This window comes from Gadus macrocephalus, chromosome 9 (genome assembly GCF_031168955.1).
Source record: "Gadus macrocephalus chromosome 9, ASM3116895v1".
In the NCBI taxonomy this organism is placed as follows: Eukaryota; Metazoa; Chordata; class Actinopteri; order Gadiformes; family Gadidae; genus Gadus; species Gadus macrocephalus.
Genome location: NC_082390.1, coordinates 9716956 through 9741562, shown reverse-complemented (window position 1 = coordinate 9741562; position 24607 = coordinate 9716956). Strand labels below are relative to the sequence as shown.

At 45.2% G+C, this 24607-nt stretch overlaps 2 protein-coding genes across 3 annotated transcripts; both read right to left on the bottom strand.

Annotated features, from left to right (window-relative positions):
- Positions 1-363: 363 nt before the first annotated feature.
- cpne2 (copine II) lies at positions 364-18538 on the bottom strand. Of its 2 annotated transcripts, none has more exons than XM_060061674.1 (17): positions 17775-18538; positions 17623-17695; positions 15030-15198; positions 12698-12877; positions 12466-12540; positions 11653-11724; positions 11392-11475; positions 10258-10347; positions 9437-9532; positions 8712-8798; positions 8013-8072; positions 7788-7921; positions 7150-7204; positions 6249-6300; positions 5803-5936; positions 4021-4257; positions 364-2806 (listed from the first exon to the last, which is right to left on the bottom strand). In XM_060061674.1, the coding sequence occupies exons 3-17, from the start codon at positions 15186-15188 to the stop codon at positions 2699-2701; spliced, it is 1623 nt and encodes a 540-aa protein (XP_059917657.1). In that variant the 5' UTR covers positions 15189-15198; positions 17623-17695; positions 17775-18538; the 3' UTR covers positions 364-2698. The 2 variants fall into 2 exon arrangements, with proteins under 2 accessions (XP_059917657.1, XP_059917658.1); XM_060061675.1 differs by having other exon boundaries at positions 17623-17673.
- A 140-nt stretch (positions 18539-18678) lies between these two features.
- On the bottom strand, positions 18679-24382 carry ndufa9a (NADH:ubiquinone oxidoreductase subunit A9a). The gene is made up of 11 exons (XM_060061695.1): positions 24256-24382; positions 22769-22924; positions 21690-21787; positions 21255-21346; positions 20778-20919; positions 20511-20613; positions 20262-20332; positions 20069-20145; positions 19461-19556; positions 19306-19372; positions 18679-18933 (listed from the first exon to the last, which is right to left on the bottom strand). Exons 1-11 carry the CDS (start codon positions 24302-24304, stop codon positions 18763-18765), a joined length of 1122 nt encoding a protein of 373 aa, XP_059917678.1. The 5' UTR covers positions 24305-24382; the 3' UTR covers positions 18679-18762.
- Positions 24383-24607: the final 225 nt, after the last annotated feature.

Sequence of the window (24607 nt, the reverse complement as noted above, 5' to 3'; positions counted from 1 at the left end):
GTGGGTTAGTTAAGCTAGGCCACATCAGGTTGGATGGTAAGGCTACGTCACACCAGGCGGATTAGTTAGGCTAGGACCGGTGACTCAGTGGGTAAGGGGGTAGAGTGAAGTGGGTTAGTGAGACTAGGTCACATCAGGTGGGTCATTGCCTGGGGTAGGTGGGTTAACTAGGGGTCAGATTTGACCAGGTTAGTTAGGGGGTAGGGTAAGATCAGGTGGGTAAGTTAGGGGGTAGGTTAACATCAGGTGGGTAAGTTAGGGGATAGGTTTAGATCTGGGGGGTTAGTTAGGGGGAAGGTGTACTTCAGGTGGGTTTAGTTAGTGGGTAGGGTTACATCAAAGAGGGACTTCATTTCAACACAATTCCTTGAAACGGTTTATTGACCTGAGTGTTGACATAGACAACATTTTCTATAAAAATCCTCGATAACACAATAGGTACGAACATCCATGTCCATGCACATATCGGTACGACAGAGTATACACGTTTCCACAGCATCAAGTCACGTTAGAAACGTCCAAAACGGGGCCTTTGTGGAGTTTACATTGATAGCCTACGCACAATAAATGCATTTCAAAACTTCAGAATCCACTTTAGAAAATAGTTTTTCCACAACAATTTGCCTTGGATAGTCGTAAACTAAGCAGAGTTACAATGTTACAAAGTTATAATAATAATAATAGTATATATTATATAAAATAATATATATTATATATTATGTAAAATAATATGTATATAATTTATCATTGTATAAAATCATGCATCTGTGGTCATCAGCAGTGTTTTGTAAACAGTGCAACCAGGTTGGCAACATGCATAAGAAAGACTGAAGTATTATCTATTAACTGATGCTAACTAAAGACCGCTAAAGACTTAAGTATTATCTATTAACTGATGCTAACTAAAGACCGCTAAAGACTTAAGTATTACCTATTAACTGATGCTAAGTAAATACTGTGAAAGACTTAAGTATTAACTATTAACTAGTACCAACTAAAATATCAGTAATGGCCAAATTATAAAACAGTCATTTCTTTTTCAGTCATTTCGGCCTCACAAGATGGAGCACCCCTCCCAGAATGCAACGCTGTGTGACGTAGCTTCACAAACATTTTCAATGTTTAAGTTCAGAATCCCTTGCTGGCATAAGGATTTCACCACACTTTATGCCCACATCAGTAGTCATGATGGAATAAAAAGTTGTTTACAATAACAATTAGAGTGTTCAGAGTTCAGAGTAGGGATGGGAACTCATGGTTTACCAAATCAACTGTTTATGACCCAACACTGTTACTATAATCAGGTTCTGGTCACAGAGACGGCAGGTGAACCTGATAGGGGTTCTGGAGACTGATGGTCTCATGGGGTTGTTTACCTCGGCGTGTTAGTTTGTGATCCCAGCATACCTCAACAGACATCCTCGTCTGTCGATGCTCTAGTGAGTGCTGCTGTCTCCGTCACAGCTGCTACCACAGATACTCTGTTTTCAGAGGTTCATCCATCTTCGAAGAGACTGTTTGGAGAGTTCATTCTATGTGTTTAGAAGCTTCTAGGGGCGTGTCACATGACCATATCCGTAGATCCTGGACACCAGAAGAGGCAAAGAGGTAGAGCGCCATACAAGCCTCTTAAAGCTCTGCAGGGAGTTTCGTTATTTGAACAGAGATGGGTATTGAAGGAGTTAAACCACACCTAAACGTGGCTTTCTTTAATGTGGGTAAGGTTAAGACTTTAAGTTAATATAGGCCAAGGTTAAGACTACACCTTGACCACCAAGTCATACCACCGCAGCTGTTCGTTTCGGCTAATTCCGGGGCTCTTAAAGTTCACTCTAGAGGACCCAGGTCCACTATAAGGCTCTTAAAGTTCTCTATAAGGCTCTAAAAGTTCTCTATAGAGGATCCAGGTCCACTATAAAGCTCTTAAAGTTCACTATAAGGCTCTTAACAATCACTATAGATGACACAATATAGGATTGGGTGACGATAAAATAGCCTTTAACCTAGGCTAGGTAAAACCTAGGTTAAGTTCACTATAGAGGAATTTAGCCTTTAACCTAGGCTAGGCTGGGTTAAACCTAGCCTAGCCTAGCCTAGCAAGGTGGAACCTAGCCTAGGGCTAGCCTAACCTAGGTTAGGGTTAGCTAGATTAACCTAGGTCAGGGTTAGGGCTAGGTTAACCTAGGTTAGGACTAGGTCAACCTAGGTTAGGGCTAGGTTAAAATGGGTTAGCGTTAAGACTAGGTTAAACTAGGTTAGGACTAGGTTAACCTAGGTTAGGGCTAGGTTACTCTAGGTTAGCATTAAGACTTGGTTAACCTAGGTGATGACTAGGTTAGCGTTAAGACTAGGTTAGCATTAGGTTAACTAGGTTAGGGCTCAACTGTGCATGGTTGATCCTTATTCAACCACTGATATAAATGTAAATACTACAGCGATACTTTGACAACAGAGCAGAATATTACAGGATACCAAGAACATGCGTGAAGCCACAATCACATCCTGACCTCAGAGGGCTACACTACTGTGTGTGTGTGTGTGTGTGTGTGTGTGTGTGTGTGTGTGTGTGTGTGTGTGTGTGTGTGTGTGTGTGTGTGTGTGTGTGTGTGTGTGTGTGTGTGTGTGTGTGTGTGTGTGTGTTTGTGCGTCCGTGTGGCTGTCTGTGTTTGTACCCTGGAGAAGGCTGTGGTTAGCTGGGCTACTCAGCCGCTTGGTTGCTAGGCGACAGGTTCCTCTGTTTGAAGTACTGAGTGACTTGTTGAGGAAGCTCAGCCAAAACGGATTTAGCCAGAGTCTCCTTAGGAGCCTAGAGAGAGAGAGAGAGAGAGAGAGAGAGAGAGAGAGAGAGAGAGAGAGAGAGTATATTTCATTATTTATAATAATTATTATAAACATTATATAAATAGTAAATACTATTATATACAGTACTTTTTTGTATTATTGTTATTATTATATATGTTATGAATACTTTTATAATGATGAGTAAGGGTTAGTTGGGTGAATAGCTTTGGCTTGTGAGGGAGCTAGTCAGGGTTAGTTAGGGAGAGTTAGGGGGGTAGTTAGGCTTGCTTGGGAACTAGTTAGGGGGAGTAAGGGGGTAGTTCGGCTCGCTGGGAAACTAGTCTGGGTTAGTTGGGGAACTAGTTAGGGCAGGGGTCAGTAACCTTTTCAAAATTAATGAGTGTGCCTTAAGCAACAATGTATTAAAAATGTAGCTGAATTATGACACAGCGACCAAAAACATTTCCAGAAGACCTGGAATGGTACTATTTCCGTATAGTCCACAATCATGCATCAACATTTTAAATGTTTTTTTGGTTGTTATATTTGCAACATGGGCTTACAAATTATAATTACATATGTTACACCATTTTCAGAAACTCATTCAAAAACATATTTGCACTGTGAGAAATGTAAAAAACAAGAATAAATTAGAATGTTGGAACCATCCACATCAATGTCTTTAAGACATGTGCAGCTTTGCAAAACCTTGTGAAGGCGATGCATACAGGCCACTTGCAACCATATTTTCAATATTTTCTTCTCTATTACTCACAAAATAGGTTTAAAAACTATTAACTGATCCCATTTCAGAACACTGCTTCCTGTAACTAATTTAAACATATTTGCAATGGGAGGAAATGCCCACAACAGAATAAAGTGCAAAAATAAATCGGTAGTAATGATTATGCTGCCACATTGTGCTGTGAATTTTGTTAATAATAAAGAAAAAATATATATATTTTTTTTAAGTGTGCCAATGATTATGCTGAGTTTGGGTTAGAGATAACACGTACGTTCCTGAAGGGTTAGTTATGGTAAGTCGGCTTGCTGGGGTTGTATGGCTTGCTGGGGAACTAGTCAGGGTTAGTTAACACTAGGGCTGGGTATCGTGGCCAATTTCCTAAATCGATTCGATTTAGATTCTTAAGGCTCTGAATCGATTAATCACGATTCGATTCGATTCGTGATTAACCCTCACCCTAACCCTGATCCACCCAGCCCCTAGTTAACACGTACGTTCCTGAAGTCCCTGAAGGGGACGAACTGCACGATGTCGCGGGCGGCTTCCTCCCCGGTGTGCGAGCGCAGGACGCTGGCGTCGCCGTCCAGGAACTCCATGGCGGCGAAGTCTGCGTTGCCGACGCCGATGATGATGACGGACATGGGCAGCTTGGCCGCCGCCACGATGGCGTGGCGCGTCTCGTCCATGTCACTGATCACCCCGTCAGTGATGATCAGGAGGGTGAAGTACTGCTGTGGAGGGGGGAGGGAGGGAGGGAGGGAGGGGGAGGGAGTAGAGATGATGAGAGAGAGAGAGAGAGAGAGAGAGAGAGAGAGAGAGAGAGAGAGAGAGAGAGAGAGAGAGAGAGATAGAGAGAGGGGGAGGGAGAGGAGGACGGGAGATAAATCTAGTTTTGATATTGACATTGTTTTTAATAACAAGATTGTAATGATAATCACACCAGTGTTTCTCTCAGCCGTAAAGCAATGTATAGTGCTACAACATATGAAGCGTAAAGCTAAGGACAAGGCTGTATATCGCTACAACATATGTAGAGTAAAGTTAATGGAAAGGCTGTGTAGCGATACAGCATATATAGCGTAAAGCTGATGGAAAGGCTGTATAGCTCGGGTGACCACACCTTCAGACCCCCAACAGGGACCCTACAGTGCATGGATGCTCTTAACCCCCTCCACCGTGGGGGACTGTCAACGTTCTCAGAACGTTCTGCAGAAAACAGAATTATCTTTTCTGGCAGTTCCCAAAGACACAGTGAGGCTCCTGGATGTCTCTGGAAAGACTCTGTTGGGCGTGACAGCTCGCCGCGAGCTTTCTGATTCTGTCACACACAGTCTCGCGCTAGCAACAGCCTTGACAACCACACGTTGATTGACACATCCAGACAAACCAGTGTTGAGTTCAGCCTCGTGGTGCATTGTTTGTGGGTCTCCTTTTGTTTCGGTCATAACGACCGGGACAGAACATGACGTCTATTAAAGCGCTGTAAACAAGTGGAATATGATGTAATATTCATTTTGGACGGCTCCAGACACAGCAGGACGCTTCTCTCTGCCCTCATTAAGAACCGTGTGGGGAGCGCATTGGTGTCCAGGCTTAACGTGTGTTTGTTCAGGGTTAGCGTGTATCTTCAGGGTTAGCGTGTGGACGTTTAGGCTTAGCGTGTGTGTGTTAGCGTGTATCTTCAGGGTTAGCGTGTGGACGTTCAGGGTTAGCGGTTAACGTGTGGACGTTCAGGCTTAGCGTGTGGACGTTCAGGGTTAGCGTGTGTATGTTAGCGTGTATCTTCAGGGTTAGCGGTTAGCGTGTGTATCTTCAGGGTTAGTGTGTGTATCTTCAGGGTTAGCGTGTGTAGGCTAGCGTGTGTATCTTCAGGGTTAGCGTGTGTAGGCTAGCGTGTGTATCTTCAGGGTTAGCGTGTGTAGGCTAGCGTGTGTATCTTTAGGGTTAGCGTGTGTACGCTAGCGTGTGTATCTTCAGGGTTAGCGTGTGTAGGCTAGCGTGTGTATCTGCAGGGTTAGCGTGTGTAGGCTAGCGTGTGTATCTTCAGGGTTAGCGTGTGTACGCTAGCGTGTGTATCTTCAGGGTTAGCGTGTGTAGGCTAGCGTGTGTATCTTCAGGGTTAGCGTGTGAACGTTAGCGTTTGTATCTTCATGGTTAGCGTGTGTAGGCTAGCGTGTGTATCTTCAGGGTTAGCGTGTGTAGGCTAGCGTGTGTATCTTCAGGGTTAGCGTGTGAACGTTAGCGTTTGTATCTTCATGGTTAGCTCCTGGACTTACCGCCGCTCTCTCCTGCTGTAGCGCCTGGCTAGCGCCGCGCGCCACGTGGTTGATGATGGGAGAGAAGTTGGTGGGTCCGTAGAAGCGGAGGTGGGGGAGGCAGCTGGAGTAGGCCTGGGCGATGCCCTCCACCCCTGGGGAGACGAGGAGCAGAGAGCAGGCGGTGGGGAGGAGAGACCGGCTGACAAGGAGGTGAACAGCTGTACAAGTACTACATGTTGTAACTACACCACATGTAGCACCTGTCCTACATGTCGTACAGGTACTACATGAAGTACCTGTAGTACCTGTACTTCAAGTAGTACATGTAGTACCTGCACTTCAAGTACGTAGTATATTTTACTACCAGTGCCACCTGTGGTAGTAGTAGTTGATGTGATACCTGTAGTACTGGTAGTTAATGTACTACCTGTAGTGCTGTAGGACTATCTGAAGGGAGGACTTACCTGAACAGAAGGGGTTCGTGGGGTCAAAGTTGATGGCAAACTCATGTGACACCTGATGAGGAACAGAGAAGTACGTTCATTATCGTTAGTGTCTTAACACGGCTGAGCCGTCGCTCCTCTCCTCCCCAGGGGCCCGTGGGCAGGGCAGCAACGTTGTTTATATCCTGTTCTCTCCTGATCGAGGAGAGAACAGGAGGAGGACATGGAGGCTCTGTCCCCCCCCCCCTTCCCCCCGGGGATCAAACCTGGACCTCCTCTCTGTGAGGCAGCAGAGATAACCACGGCTCCACCAACATGTGCACAAGCTCTCTCTCTATCGTCTACGCTCTCACCTTCCATTCTCCCTCTCTCTTATATACTCTCTCTCTATTATCTCTATTATGTCTCTCTAGATCTCTCTCTAACTATCTTGATTATCTCTCTCTCTACCATCTCTCGGTTATATTTCTCTCTCCATCCTATTTCTCTTTCTCTATCTCCCTCTATCATATTTCTTTCTCTCTATTATCCCTCTCTCTCTATCATCTTTCTCTCTATTATCTCTCACTCCCTCTCCCTCTCTCTCGCTTTCTCTCCATTCTCTATCTAGTTCCTCTCTTTTTCATCTACTCTCTCTCAGCCATTCTCTCTATTATCTCACTCTCTATTATCTGCTCTCTCTCATCTACTCTCTCTTTCTCTCGTCACCATGGAAACACAGATGGCTTGACTGTGCATGTTGTGAACACACAAACACACACAAACTCGCGTACACACACAGGCACGCACACACACACACACACACACACACACACACACACACACACACACACACACACACACACACACACACACACACACACACACACACACACACACACACACACACACACACACACACACACACATATCTTTAAAATACCTTCCAATCTGGTGGGAGTTTAGCTCCAAATCCTAAAGCAGGAAACATTTTGTCTCTAGAAACAGAAACCATGGCAACAGTTAGTTCAGCGGGCATGTTAAGATAGAACAATGGTAACAGATTAGACAGGTACGACCTAGTGCAGGATAAGAAAAGGTTGGTTAAGGTAGTACAAGGTAGAAATGGTGTAAATGTTTTCATAGATGATGAAAAAGGATTGATAACCCTTAAGCAGTAACGTACTTCAGAAGAATCCCTTTGCATACTCAATGTGGTATGATATTGATTGTGAATGGTTATGATACATTATAAACCATTATTAATCATTATGATCCATTATGTGATATATTATGAATGGTTATGATCCATTATGAATCATTTTAATGGTTATAATCAATGATGAATGGATATATATTATGATACATTATGCATCATTATGAATCATGATGATACAATATGAATCATAAGGATACATCCTACATCTTTATGAATAATGGTGATTATGAATCACAAATCAGTCTGAACACTATGAATAATAAATGATCATGGTACATAATGATACATTATGAATCTTAAATCATTATGATACACAATGAATTATTGCGTACCGTAATAAAAGACTACAACTCCCAACTCACGTGTCGTAGTCCTGGATGATCTGGCCGACCGCCAAGATGGCGGCCAGGTACTCGTTGCTGCCCAGCGGGTTGATGTAGTGCAGGGAGGAGGGCTCTCGAGGGTTCCCATTGGACGCAGTGAAGTCAATCCCAACCTGTCAGTAAACAGATATAACTATATAGTATACAGTTTGTATATAGTGTGTGAGTGTGAGTGTGTGTGTGTGTGCGTGTGTCTATACTCACAGTAAACATCAATTGACATCCTCCGAGAATATAATCCAGGAATGTATAATCTCGTATAATCTAAAGAAGTGCCAGGGTATATTAAAAACACACATACTCTTAAAATACCATACTACATAATTACCGAAACTTTTAAAATACTAGATTACATGAACCCACATACAATTAAAATACCAGATTACATAAACACACATACTCTTAGAATACCAGATGACATTAACAGAGACATCATTAACTGAGTGATTTGTGGTCAAGGAACAGGCAGAAAGGCCCTGACCAGCCTGCAATATTCTACTCCAAATAACATGGGAATAAAATTGCAACACCCTGATGGGATTACCTTGAATCTAAATCGTAAACATGAATTTAAATGATCACCTTCAATGTAAATCATTAATTTAAAATGAAATCATTACCGTGAAATGAAATAATTTGCTTAAATCTAAATCATGACCCTGAATCTAATACAATACCTTGAATCTAAATCATTCCCTAAGATTCAATCATGACATTGAATCTAAATCATTACCTTGATTCTAAATCATTACCTTGAATTGAAATCATTCGATTGACTCTTAATCATGACCTTGAATCTAATCATGACCTTGAATCTAGATCATGACCTCGATTCTAATTTATTACCTTGAATCTAAATCCTTCCCTTGAATCTAAATCATTAACTTGAATCTAAATCATTACCTTGCACGACCTCAGAACGATGACACCAGAGTTCTTGTAATTCTTCTTCTTTCTCTGTTTCTTCGGATTGATGCAGTCAAACTCCACCTCCATGGAGAGAGAGAGACAGGGAGAGAGAGAGAGACAGGGAGTAAGAGAGAGATACAGCGAGAGACAGGGAGAGAGAGAGAGAGAGAGAGAGAGAGAGAGAGAGAGAGAGAGAGAGAGAGAGAGAGAGAGAGAGAGAGAGAGAGACAGGGAGTGAGAGAGAGAGAGACAGAGAGTGAGAGAGAGAGAGACAGGGAGTGAGAGAGAGAGAGAGAGAGAGAGAGAGAGAGAGAGAGGGAGTGAGAGAGAGAAAGAGATACAGAGAGCGACAGGGAGGGAGAGAGAGAGAGAGAGAGAGACAGGGAGTGAGAGAGAGAGAGAGAGAGGGAGTGAGAGAGAGAAAGAGATACAGAGAGCGACAGGGAGGGAGAGAGAGAGAGAGAGAGAGAGAGAGAGAGAGAGAGAGAGAGAGAGAGAGAGAGAGAGAGAGAGAGACAGGGAGTGAGAGAGATACAGAGAGAGAGAGAGAGAGAGAGAGAGAGAGAGAGAGAGAGAGAGAGAGAGAGAGAGAGAGAGAGAGAGAGAGAGAGAAATATAGAGAGAGACAGGGAGAGATACAGAGAGAGAGAGAGACAGGAGGGTACTGTATATATATATACATAATATATATATATATGTATTTATGTATTTATTTATACCTCTGTGGTGCTGGCGTGGCTCATCTTGGTCACAGTGGTCTGAAACTCTCCTATGAAGTCATGACCTCCATCATTGTCATAGTCGTAGCACAGCACCTGTTGTTATGGGCAGCTGCTGTTATGGACAGCTGCTGTAAGGGACAACTGTTGCTAGGGACAACTGTTGCTAGGGACAACTGGGTCTCACATCATGATATTTAATACAATTCAATACAGTGTGTGGAGCAAACCAGTGCATCCTGGCTGGCTGGTGACGTGAGTGGGAGGGTTTATGTGAGTTGGAGGGGTTTAAGTGAGTGGGAGGGGTTTAGTGAAGAGGGATGGGTTTAGGGTAAGTGGGAGGGGTTTATGTGAGTGGGAGGGGGTTAGGTGAGTGGGAGGGGTTTAGGTTAATGTGAGGGGTTTAGGGTAAGTGGGAGGGGTTTATGCAAGTGGGAGGGGTTTATGGTAAGTGAGAGGGGTTTAGGGTAAGTGGGAGGGGTTTAGGTGACTGGGTGGGGTTTAGGAATGTCTGTCGTAAGATTATTGTTAACAAAGTAAGGTAGAAGATGGCGGCATTGTTGTTTTGAACGGATGTGTTGTTGCTTTAAGGATGTGATTGAATTGATAACCTTATTGAAATAGCTGTGGATCAGCATTGACTACAGATGTGTAGCGATGTACCTGGATGTTTAAATGTTAAAGAAAATATTAAACTTGATGTATAAATGTTTAGGCTTAACCTTGATATCGAATTCATCAAAGTGAATCTGGATGTTTCAATGTTTAGCGGGAGCTTTGATACAATACATTGAAACGTTCAGTAATAGATGTGAGGAGACCTTGATGTTCCTGTCGACGTCTCCGTTACACAGCGACACCAGAGGAACCGTAAAGGCCTTCCACACGGGGTCCAGGGTGTTCTTAATGACCTGCCGCCAAACAGAGAGCATCAAACATTAACCTTAAACATAGCACATAAACATAAAGCATCCAACATGAAACATTATACATATCACATCAAACATTATACACCAAAAATCGCTCCTCCAAAGCCTTACTGTAGAGTTCTAGTTCTATACTCTATAGAGGAGGGTCTTTATAGAGTACTAGTTATAGACTCCATAGGGCGTGGGGCCCAAGATCCTGGGGGCCTTCTTCAGAGGCACAACGGAGAGCATATTGACTGGATGCATCACTGCCTGGTACGCGAACTGCACTGCCCAAAGCCGCAAAATGCTGCAAAGGGTAGTGCGGACAGCTGAGAGGATCAGCGGATGTGAGCTTCCCTCCATCCAGGAAACCTACAAGGCCCGGTGTGTCAGGAAGGCCCTCCGAATCATTGGGGACCCCACCCCAACCAGAAACTCTTTGAGCTTCTGCCGTCAGGGAGGCGGTACCGAAGCCTAAGGGCCAAAACCCAGAGGATGACAAACAGTTTTTTCCCCCAAGCAGTCAGACTGCTGGAGAAACACACTGACCCCCAACCATCCACACACACACCACAACAACAGACAGGAATTTAACCATCTATTGTATTTGCACAGCATTTATCTATTGCACAATAAGCCTAGCTGTGGCTGCTATCACTTCCACTTGAACACCCTACACTTCACACTTTATTACACCTCATTACTTTTTATTATTATTGATGCTGCTACTTACTTATTTATTTTTATACTTATTCTATTTATTTATTTTACTTTTACTTTTCTTTTCATATGGTTTCTTATCTTTATTTATTTTATCTTGTACTGTTGCTGCTATGTGAATGTTGAGGAACCAAGCCTAATAATTGTACTCTTGTATACTGTACAATAAGATGTAATAAAAGTGATTCTGATTCTAGAAGAGGGTCTTTATAGAGTTCTAGTTATAGACTCTATAGAGGGGTGCTTGTGTGTGTGTGTGTGTGTGTGTGTGTGTGTGTGTGTGTGTGTGTGTGTGTGTGTGTGTGTGTGTGTGTGCGTGTGTACCTCTGTTCTGTGCACCAACATCCACTTCCCATCTTCTCCTTGTTTGTGGAACTCCAGGTAAGGATCAGACTTTCCAAAGAAGTCCTGAGAAGGTGTTCATTATTCATGAGTTCATCTTACAGTAAACACTGTCATTATTCACGTGTTCATCTTACAGTAAACACAGCCATTATTCATGTGTTCATCTTACCGTAAACACTGTCATTATTCATGTGTTCATCTTACAGTGAACAATGTGATTATTCATTGTTTCATTCTTACCTTTTTGTCCAATTTTCTTCCACTCAGGCTGAGGGTGATGATCCGGTTGTCAGACAGCTCCTGGGCTGTGATCTACAGACCACAACCGCATCATCATCATCATCATCATCATCCTCCTCATCATTATCACCCTCATTATCATCATCATCAACCTCATTATCAACATTATCATCATCCTCCTCCTTATTGTCATCATCATCATCAACCTCATTATCATCATCAATCTCATTATAATACTCATTATCACCAACCTCATTAGTGTTACTAGGGGAGGTTTAGACTAGAGGGTTAGTGTGGGGGTTAGGGTTAGAGGGTAAGAGTTAGAGGGTTAGAGGGTAAGGGTTAAAGGGTTACAAGGGGAGGTTTAGAGGGTTAGGGTGAGAGGGTTAGCGGTTCGTGTAAGAGTTAGAGGGTTAGAGGGTAAGGGTTAGAGGGTTAGAGGGTTAGAGGGTAAGGGTTAGAGGGTTACAAGGGGAAGTTTAGAGGGTTAGGGTGAGAGGGTTAGGGGTTGGTGTAAGGGTTAGAGGGTTAGGGTTAGAGGGATTAAGGTGATGGGTTAGGGTGAGAGGATTAGAGGGTTAAGGTTAAAGCGTTAGGGTTAAAGGGTTAGACGGTTAGTGGGTTAGGGTTAGAGGGATTGAATGTTAGGGTTAGAGGGCTAGGTTGAAAGGGTTGTGAGGGTTAGGGTTAGAGGGTTGGGGTTAGGATCATAGGGTTAGGGTTAGAGTTAGAGGGATGGGTTAGAGGGTTTAAGGGTTAGGGTTAGACTAGAGGGCTGGGGAGGGAGTGAATTCAGTAGACTTAGCTTCTCACCGTAATAGTTCCTTTGCCCGCTGGTTTCCCATTGGCTAAGAGAAGTGGTCGGACAAGTTTCTTATTGGACACAATCTAATAGTGTGAAAAGAAGATGAGTTCATAGGTAACTGAACACTAACTTATCATGACATAGACATTTAACAACAAATTCAGTACCTCAACTAACAAACTAGTTACTACACATAAACAACCTAACTAGGAAACATAACTAGTACTAAAGGAGACTCACCACTCCCAAGGTGCAGATGAACTCCCCGAGGAAGTCGTGTTCATAGAGCTGTGACGCACACTTGTCCTCGTCGAACACGGCGAAGCGCAGCTTCTGCACCTCCTCGAAGTGGTAGTCCACCCGGAACTTCACCCCGAACACCGGGTTTAGGTTGTTCACAGCCGTCTCCGTGCGGCTGATCTGGGGAGAGAGGGGAGGACTGTACTTCTGTACTACTTCACTACTCCTACTTTATTACTTTACTAATTTACTACTTTACTGCTTTATAACTGTACTACTGTACTACTCTACTACTGTACTTCTGCCCAACTCTCCTACCTCCACTAGTCCACTTCTGTACTACTTTACTACTTTATTATTTTCTACTTTACGACATACTGCTCTATTACTTTACTATTTCAGTACTTCATTACACAGCCTGAACGTCAACACAATTAGACGTCAACACAAATAAATATCAACACAGCTAGACGTCAGCATAGCTAGACGTCAACACAAATAAATGTAAACACAGCTAGACGTCAACACAACAAGACGTCAACACAAATAAATATCAACACAGCTAGACGTCAGCATAGCAAGACGTCAACACAAATAAATGTAAACACAGCTAGACGGCAACACAACAAGACGTCAACACAAATAAATATCAACACAGCTAGACGTCAGCATAGCTAGACGTCAACACAAATAAATGTAAACACAGCTAGACGTCAACACAACAAGACGTCAACACAACTAGACATCAACACAACTAGACGTCAACACAAAAAAAATCAACACAGCTAACGTTAACACAGCTAGACGTCAACACAGCTAGACGTCAACACAAATAAATGTCAACACAGCTAGACGTCAACACAACTAGACGTCAGCACTAGACGTCAACACAACTAGACGTCAACACAAATAAATGTCAACAGAACTTGACGTCAACACAACTGGACGTCAACACAACTGGACGTCAACACAACTAGACGTCAACACAGCTAGACGTCAACACAACAAGACGTCAACACAACAGGACGTCAACACATCTTGATGTCAACACAACTCGACGTCAACACAGCTGGATGCCAACACAACTGGACGTCAACACAACTATACGTCAAAACTAGATGTCATTGTCAACACAACTAGAGGTACACAGAACTAGACCTCAAGACAACTAGACCTCAACACATCTAGACGTCAACACAATTAGACGTCAACACAACTAGACGCCAACACAACTAGACATCAACACAACTAGACTTCAACATAACTAAATGTTAACACGACTACACACAGCTCTGTGTTCAATACAGAGTAGATGACACAGTGCGCAGTAAAGCTCACAGTGAAGTAGAGTCCCAGTATGGAGTCGAGTACACTAGAGTCTAAACTAAATGTGAACTTCTCTAAATGTACTAGATCACCATGGCAACAGCTGTCAAAATAGTAAACTCTCAAAGCAGCTGCAGTGGAGCATAGTTAGCCTGACTAATTTTATAGTTATTATTTGTTAGCCTGACTAGCTAATTTGTAAACTAGTCAGGCTACCTAGTTATGTCCTATGACAAGATATAGAGAAATGACGAGCCAGAGAGAGAGAGAGAGAGAGAGAGAGAGAGAGAGAGAGAGAGAATATGAGCGAGAGAGAAAAGTGAGAGAGAGACAGGGAAACGAGAGAGAGAGAGAGAGAGAGAGAGAGAGAGAGAGAGAGAGAGAGAGAGTCCTTTTGTTTCCATCGAGGTTGCCATGGTAACAAGAAGCAAATTCACATTGAAGGCATGTGCCCTGCTGACCTACTGCCACACACACACACACACACACACACACACACACACACACACACACACACACACACACACACACACACACACACACACACACACACACACACACACACACACACACACACACACACACAAATGTATTCGGCTGCAGCCCACTGTGAAAGCAACACTTTGAATATTATAAATGATAATCAAACTGTTCAGCATGCCAAGCTTCAGCAGACCAGAACAACAACAGAATAACATTAAAACACCTGGACTACAAGGCTGGTCCTGACCTTAGACCTGGACCTGACCTGAACCTGGACCTGAACCTGCACCTAGACCTGCACCTTCACTAGACCAGAACATAGACCTGGACCTAGACCTGAACATAGACCTGAACCTAGACCTGAACCTAGACCTGGCCCTGAACCTTCACCTGGACCTAGATCAGAACCTAGACCTCAGCCTTCCTCTGACACACACACACACACACACACACACACACACACACACACACACACACACACACACACACACACACACACACACACACACACACACACACACACCTCGGCCCAGTTGCCGTCCACCTCGTTGAAGAGCACGCAGAAGGGGTCCGACTTGGAGGCAACGTCCCGGTCCAGCAGGTGGGCGGCCGTGACGGACAGCTCCACGCGGGTCACACAGTGCTGGGGGCGGGACCCCGCACCGCCCTCTGGGGAGGCCATCGCTGGAGCGCTGGACACCGGCAGGGGGGTTAGACAGTCAGAGGGGTTAGAGAGTTAGGGTTGGAGAGTCAGTAAAGTACGGTTAAAGACTGAGGGTTAGAGAGTTAGGGTTGGAGAGTCAGTGAGGTACGGTTAAAGACTGAGGGTTAGAGAGTGAGGGTTGGAGAGTCAGTGAGGTACGGTTAAAGACTGAGGGTTAGAGAGTGAGGGTAAGGGTTAGAGTTAGGGTCAGAGGTTAAGGGTCAGAGGGTCAGGGTCAGAGGTTAAGGGTCAGATGGGATGGGTTAGTTAGTCGTGAAACGGTTGAATACTGATGGGCGACCACACAGCAACATTAGTGGTGAGCAGGATCCACGTTTCCATGCACACAGCACTGGAAGGATGCTGCCTGTTGCTAAGATACCAGTCTGTCATAACCAAAGCACCTCACACTGTGCGTGCCCCGGGCGTTGTGTGCACGTGATGGCATGAGAATGTGTCCTCAGTGATGTTCAACAACAATCCTGTCCATGTCTCAGATGTTCCCTCTAATAAGGCGGCCTGCGGCGCTGCGCTTTAATGAAGCTCAGCCGCCATGGCTCAGTCGGCGCCTGGGGCTCCACACCGCTACCTCCACACGGCCCTGGCTTTAGCCTGGCGTGGTCTGAGCATTATCCTGGCATTGTCTGAGCATTATCCTGGCATTGTCTGAGAATTATCCTGGCATTGTCTGAACATTATCCTGGCATTGTCTGAACATTATCCTGGCATTGTCTGAGCATTATCCTGGCATTATCCGAGCATTGTCTGAGCATTATCGTAGCACTATCCAAACATCCTCCTATGTTACATTGGCATTATCGTGGCATTATCCTAGCATTATCATGGCATTATCCAAACATCCTCCTAGTATTACAATGGCATTATCTTGGCATGGAGCATTGTATAAGGGATTTGAGATTGTATTTAATCTTAAATACAAATGAAAGCTGAAATCTTAAATGGAACCCATAGCAGTAAATGGACCCACGTCTACCGGCCTGTGATGGTGTTTCAGGCGTCAGGAGCAGGAGGCTTTTAATGCTGTTAAATTCCAATCACGAGTGACGTCATGGAAACAGCCAGTGTGGTCATTGTAGAAGTTCCTCACAGCGGCAGTCAAAACAGAACGTCATCACAGTATCTGAGCTGGACTGAGCTGCTGAGATCTAAGGTGGCTCTTGGTTAACGGTGGCGACGGTAATATTTAAGAGCTATTATCTAGTGTGATTTGTCAGGACTGCCACAGATATAAGTCATCTATGAGTGAGTGAATGATAGTGAGGATATCTGATCTGATGAATGCCTCTGTACGAGACCATTTGGTTAAAGACTGCACTGCCCCAAGCACATTCCTGACCAATCATGGCCTCTGTTCCCTGATGGATTGGGAGTCCCTCCTATCTGTTAATCACAGGTGTGTGAATGCAACTCTTCTTAAAGGAGGTGAAACGAAGGGAGGGAGAAGAGAGGCGAAGGCGCCGCTTAAAGGGGGTGTAGCTCCTAAATCGTGTTCCCTTCTGCTCTAACCCTCCCTCTCACCAACTCTCCCTCACTTTCTCTCTCTCACCCTCTTTCTCTCTCTTCCCCTCTCTCTCTCACCCTCTCTCTCCCCCCTCTCTCTCTCTCTTCCCCACTCTCTCTCCCCCTTTTTCACAATCCCCCTCTTTCTCCCTCCCCCTCTCACTCTCTCTCTTATCCTCATTCCCAAATCGTACCTACTGCAGTGGTTAATGACACGTTTGTATGTTAATTTACTGTAAATTAAGTTAATTCATAATGCATAACAGCATATTAAGTATCATTTAGCTTAGTACATTTACATGAAGTAGGTAAGGTTAGGCGTAATTAAGTTAAGTGCAAATACATGTTTAAGTAAAGTATGCTTTGATTTCGTTAAGTATAATAACCTGTAAATTAAGGATAATTAGGTGAATGTATTAAGTTCAGTGAGTACATAGCCCGCCCAATACGCCCATGCATGCGTGAGGTCATGATTTAAGTGGACATTGTAGACCAGCGCTGATTGCAGCGCGCGCGCGCGCACACACACACACACACACACACACACACACACACACACACACACACACACACACACACACACACACACACACACACACACACACACACACACACACACACACACACACACACACACACACACACACACACACACACACACACACACACACACACACCCCTTCAGATCCCACTGATTATTATTGTACGGATAGATCGCAAAAGCACCGCTCTCAATCTGCGGGAATATGTTAATTGGAATTAGGAGTTGAAGATTCACAGTGAATATAAAACAGAGGATTATATTTGTAACGGTCCTGGCTGGCGCGCTAATCATGATTTGTATTATTGACACGCACTGATAACTGGTTTCATTACAATCAATCCGACTTACCTTGATTACAAGAATATCCCCAACTTCTCCCTCAAGTTGTCTTTCTCACACCTTTCATCGAGAAGAAGCGGACCTGTGAGTTACCGGAGCCGTTACTGTCCAAACTGGGTAGAAAAGCAGAATAGAGTGGAGGCGCACTACGCGTTACTGACCTCCTGTCCTCTTATCTCTCCGCGGAGACTCCGATGAGGCGCGCTCCACGGACACTCTGATGAAGCGCGCTCCACCACGGAGACTCTGATAAAGCGCGCTCCACGGAGAATCTGATGAAGCGCTCCACGGAGAGTCTGATGAAGCGCACTCAACTGACACTCTGAAGAAGCGTTCTCCACGAGACTCTGATGAAGCGCGTTCCTCGGTGGTGCTCCGCGAGACTCTGATCAGGCTTGGAGACCTTGATGAAGCGCGCTACCAGAGACTGATGAAGCGCGCTCCACGAGACTCTGATGAAGCGCGCTCCCGGAGACTCTGATGAAGCGCGTGGAGAGATTTAATTGACGGAGAGGAAGAAATTCTCCAGCCGTTATTCTTAATAACACAATGATAATTATTAAATATGTATTAAGTATAAGCGACCATTTCAGTCCGTTGAAGAACACAACATTCCGCGGATACCCGGGAAGTGGAATAAACATCCGATAGATGCGAACATTACGTCTGGGTGAAGAAAACACGAGCATGTGGTGCATGTTCTCCACTGAGGCCCCCCGGCGCCCCCATCTGGTCACAAACAGTACAGCAGTAAAGTATATTATACTGTAGTAGTACAGCACAAAGTATTCCTAGTAGTATAGTCTATTATAGCAGTTAAATATATTCACCTTATAGTGAAGTATATTAATGTAGTCATGTATTTTACTATAGTAATAAAAAGTGAAAGTACATTATAGTAGGAAAATATATTAGTGTATTCAACTACTAAAGTATGTTTGAATATAGTCCTAATAGCACTGCACATGAAGAGTGTGTGTGTGTGTGTGTGTGTGTGTGTGTGTGTGTGTGTGTGTGTGTGTGTGTGTGTGTGTCAAACAGCGGATGAAGAGAGGGCCATTGAGGTGTTTTAGAGGACGATCCTTTATTTATGTACAGTGTGCTGCAGACAGGAGGCTAGCTCTGGTAGCTGTAGTAGCTCTGTTAGCTCTAGAAGCTGACGGTCTTGGCCGGCTTGGTCTCGTCCAGCTCCGCCTCCAGGTAGCGGAAGCGGCGGTGGCGCCGCAGGATCTCGATTGCGCGCTGCTCCACAGAGGACGCCGTGATGCCCAGGTCCTCAAGACCGGGCAGGCCGGGGAACTTCAGGTCCGTCGTGTGGAACTGAGGACACAGCGCTGGCACAGTTAGCATTGGGAGGAACACCGCTGTAGGTAAGGGGCTAAAGCTACGTGGTCCGGAGACTAAGGGGATAAGGGGTGGACTAAGGGGCTGAGGTCAGGAGACTAAGGGGCTGAGGTCTGGAGACTAAGGGGCTGAGGTCTGGAGACTAAGGGGCTAAGGGGCTGACTAAGGGGCTGAGGTCTGGTCACTAAGGGGCTAAGGGGCAGACTAAGGGGCTGAGGTCTGGAGACTAAGGGGCAGACAAAGGGGCTGCGATCTGGTCACTAAGAGGCTAAGGGGCAGACTGAGGGGCTGAGGTCTGGTCATTAAGGGGCTGAGGTGCAGCCTAAGGGGCAGACTAAGGGGTCTTACCCGGTCCACCTTGTCCGGGGTCGTCCACGGTTCAAATGGATTCATTGCAAAGAATTTAGCGACCAAGCTGAAAAACACAAGAGAGTTAATGGAGGAACAGGAAGGATGTTTGCTATGATGAACTTGCAAACTGGTGTGCGAGGTGTGTGTCTTACTGGTAGAGCGGGCGGGGCAGGGGGTAGGGCACGAAGGGCCGGTGGGCCACGGCGTAGATGTACTCCACCAGGTCATGGAGCATGTAGCGGTTTGGACTGCACAACAACACAACACAATCAGATAAGAACACACACAACCAACACAACATCAGATCAGAACAAAACACAACCAACACAACACAACACAATCAGATCAGAACACAACAGAAACAACACAGCACAACACAACACCAAACAATCCGATTAGAACACAACACAACCAACGAAACACAATCCGATTAGAACACAACACAACCAACACAGCAGAACCAACACAATCAGTTAGTGAGGGTTAAGGTAACCAACAGGTGATAGGGTGAGGGTTAAGGGGACCAACAGGTGACAAGGTGAGGGTTAAGGTAACCTACAGGTGACAGGGTGAGGGTAGGATTAAGGTAACCAACAGGTGATAGGGTGAGGGTTAAGGTAACCAACAGGTGACAAGGTGAGGGTTAAGGTAACCTACAGGTGACAAGGTGAGGGTAGGGTTAAGGTAACCAACAGGTGACAAGGTGAGGGTTAAGGTAACCTACAGGTGACAAGGTGAGGGTAGGGTTAAGGTTACCTACCCAACCAGTGCGTATGTCTTTCCGTTGGCCTCTGGGTCTTTGATGGCGTTGATGATCGCCTTGGCGACATCTACCACCTGGAGATGCACACACCGGTTCTGGTTATCACCATGACAACAGAGATACACCTGGCTATCACCATGACAACAGAGATGGACCTGGCTATGGGGTCGGTGGATGATTCCAGACTCACGTGGACGGGCTGCTTCTCCGTCTTCCTCCCCATGGCGATGAGAGGCACAGCGCTACCGAACCACCGCAAGTCTGGAGCAGACAACACAGCTCAGTACACACACACACACACACACACACACACACACACACACACACACACACACACACACACACACACACACACACACACACACACACACACACACACACACACACACACACACACACACACACACACACACACACACACACACAGCGTCTCTCTTACTGGCGAAGTGGTTGAAGAAGCGGTCTTCCCGGCCAAACATCTCTGAGGGCTTCAGGATGACAGCGTCGGGGAACTCGTCTCTCACCGCCGCCTCGCCCACAGCCTGCCAACACGGGCACAGAACTTTATTCGCAAATCCATTCAACCCAGGGACAGCCCAAGCCTGAGACGATCCAATCAGAGACCAGATACATAGTCCTCAGGTTCCTAGAGAATACAGGCCTACCTAGTTCGTAACAGAGGCCAACTAGTGTAACAGAGGCCTACCTTGTTCCTCAGGTATTTGGAGGGGCTCCTGATGTCTGCGTTGAGGTGGGACATGTGGATCAACTTGCTGACGCCGGCCTCTCTGGCGGCCCGGGCGATCTGCTGGGGGATGCTGACGAACACGTCTTCAAAGCCGTAGTTACTGGAGGAAACACGCCAAAGGTCAGAGGTCAGCTGGTGTAGGTCACAGGTCACCTGGTCGAGGCCACCTGGTATAGATAAGAGGTCACCTGGTCAAGATCAGCAGTCACCTGGTGTAGGGTGTAGGTCATAGGTCACCTGGTCTAGGCCAGAGGTCACCTGGTCTAGGCCATAGGTCACCTAGTCTAGGTCAGAGGTCACCTGGTGGAGGTCAAAGGTCACCTGGTCTAGGCCAGAGGTCACCTGGTCTAGGCCAGAGGTCACCTGGTCTAGGCCAAAGGTCACCTTGTGGAGGTCAGAGGTCACCTGGTGGAGGGCAGCAGTCAGTCAGGTTACCTGGTCTCCCATTCTCGGCCCACCAAATTAACGACCACGTTGGAGTGCTGCAGGGCCTGTTTGATGGAGTCTTTGTTTCTTGCGTCCCACTCCTAAACACAACCAGTGATATAGTAAAGAGTTAACACACAAAGGCCCTGTGTATACAAGTTATATGTACTATTAAGGGAGTCACCATTTCAAGCTTCAGAACACTGCAGACATTTGGTATCGTTTGGCCGCTGATACGTTATTGAAAGCAATCTAAAAGGGGTCAGAGTGCAGGGGTCAAGTGTTCCAACAACCCAATACAAAGCTAGCTTTGAAAATATCTTGGCCCAGCTTTGTATTGTATTTGAGTCCTGATGAAAGGCGCTTTACAGATGTGTAATTAATTCATATCCATTATTATTATATATATATATCTTAGTATAGTTGTAATATTGGAGTCCTTACCATGAAGATTATCTGCCCGAGATCCCCCATTGGACGGAGGTACATGATGTCATACTGATCACAACGATGAGGGACCACAATCTGAGACCCCATACGCCCTGGAGAACACACACACACACACACACACACACACACACACACACACACACACACACACACACACACACACACACACACACACACACACACACACACACACACACACACACACACACACACACACACACACACACACACACAATTAAGAGCTGTACACCTCAGCAGGATACTGTGTTGCTCTGTTTAAGGCCCCGTCCACAAGTAAAAGTTTATTTGTGAAAACGTCATTTGCGGTTGGGCCGCAAATTTTGAAACCAGGTACCAGGGTGAATAAGGGTGAAAAACGTCCCTATGCATTTTCGTGTGGACGCCTGATACGCAAACGGATTGCCCACCAGCTTGGCAATCCGATTTTCTTTGATTTGTATTATTTGTGTAGCTTTAAATACAGCCCCATGGTCAATTGTACACACAACTGTACATTGAAAAGTATTTGCTGCTCAATCTACAAGGTTGAACAACTGCTTTCTCCGCCTTGACTGCATGTTTATATACAGCGCGCAGCAGGCTTGATGCGCATGCTTCACCTCGTCTTCTTATTTTTTGGTGGAGAACCAGCGCCACACTGTGGCCTTGAATATGTACCACAGCTACATGCGTTTTCACAATGAGTCCGTCTTTACAGAGATATTCTGAGATGCACAAAGCAGTGCCTCCTCCAGTTATGCTGACGGCAGAACAGAACCTCCTAGGACTTTGGCTTTTTACTGGGGTACCATATAAACACCATCTTGTGGATGTTACCGCGACAACCAAATATAAACACCATCCTGAGGATGTTACCACGACAACCAAATATAAAACACCAGTAACAGACCCCACAGAGACCAACAAACAAATATTCTGAGTGGCTGCCGCCCCCATGTTGTCAGAGTGTTCAAATCGGTGCGACCCCCAGGTGGTCAGGGTTTTCTGATTGACTGCTCCCCCAGGTGTGTTCTGATTGGCTGCCCCCACCAGGTGTGTTCTGATTGGCTCACCCAGGCGGTTGACAACATAGCGGCCCAGGAAGCCGGTAGCGCCGAACACGGTGGCGGCGATTCCACTAGAGGAGGAGCGGCCGCCCTTCCCCCGCGGGACCACGGCCGCATGGAGCTTCCTGTGCTGCTGCTGCAGCGCCACCGCACAGCTCACACCTGTACACAGGTAGCATTAGCATCACATACAACATGTTTATTCACACCTAAACACAGGTAGCATTAGCATCACATACAACATGTTTATTCACACCTGCACACAGGTAGCATTAGCATCACATATAACATGTCTATTCACACCTCCACACAGGTAGCATTTAGCATCACATACAACATGTTTATTCACACCTGCACAATGGCATGCCATTATAACATCTGTATTATAATGTGTTCAGATGCACCTGCGCACAGCATGTTAACACTAAAACATCTGCATAATGTGTTTGGTTGCACCCACCTGTGCATGTCAATGACATTTAAACATCTGTAGTGTATACATGTGTACAGTAAAAAAAGGTCTGTAATACAATGTTTAATTACTGCAAAGCAGGTTTAAACCCTCCAAGTGTAGTGTTAGTTATTGTAAATTGATTTGATTGTATATGAGCACAGTGCATGCCCAAATTTAATTTTTTATCATCATTCTCATGATTTAATATCAATGTTTTGATGTAATGGGGAGAGGGACCCCCACTATGCACCCTCCTCAAGGTTTCTTCCTTGCTAGTCAAGTAATCTTGATCCACGGGGGGTCATAACGTGTGAAGGCCTTTAAAACTTACTGTGATTAACATGCACAGGTAGGTGCAACTAAACTAATTGTAATACATAAGTTGTAATGCTTCTGATGACTACAGGAGCTGCAACCAAACGCATGATTCAGATGTTTTGGTGTTTTTAACATGCTGTGTGCATCTAAACACATTATAACACAGATGTTATAATGCCATGTTAATTCCACCGGTGCATGTGGGGGTCGGGGTGTCCGACCCCCACATAAACCGTGTATAACCCTTTAAGACTTACTGCTATTAAGTTCTATACAAACACTTCGCACTTGAAACATGTTATAGTAGCAAAGTAAATCACTGAACAACAAGACACTAACATGTTGTAGATTTGGTTGATCCTCCTAAACAGTATACTCTACAATTATCCCAATATTATGATTTTGAATGTGCTATTAATGATGACTACACAGTCAGTCTGCAGTGACAACATGAGCAAGACGTTGAGGATGTCGATGTCGTAGATAACGTTTTTACAGAAAAAGGTCATATTTTATAGTTAAATGCTTTATTGATAATATTATGACTGACAGCCGTATTAGCAACCACGGCTAACATGGCTAACAAGGTCACATCAGAGCAGCGTAAGGCTGGAACACAGTCGGACTTCACCTTACAGTTAGACATTAACTCCAGCCCATCCTCCGGCCATATAATGCACGACTCTTAAAAATGAAGTGAAAATAAGACGGAAAAACTTACTTGAGATTTTGGGAAGGACAGAACGGCTAACCAGCACCACGGCCGCCATCTTTGCACTACGGTGTCCGGGTTGGGACGCGCCGATTTCAGTGTGCGGAATGGAACGCACCCACTTGAATGTGTGCGGAATGCAAAATGTTCTTTTTTTTTTCTCAATTTCGTGCAGCCCCTTAGCTCCGCTAAGACTCCTGAGGGTTCATTAAGACCCAGAAGACTATATTAAGACCCAGGTGGCTATATTAAGACCCAGGTGGCTATATTAAGACCCAGGTGGTTATATTGGGACTGAATAGGTTATATTAAAACCCTGAAGGTTCCTGAAGGTTCGATCATGACCCAAAAGGTTATATTA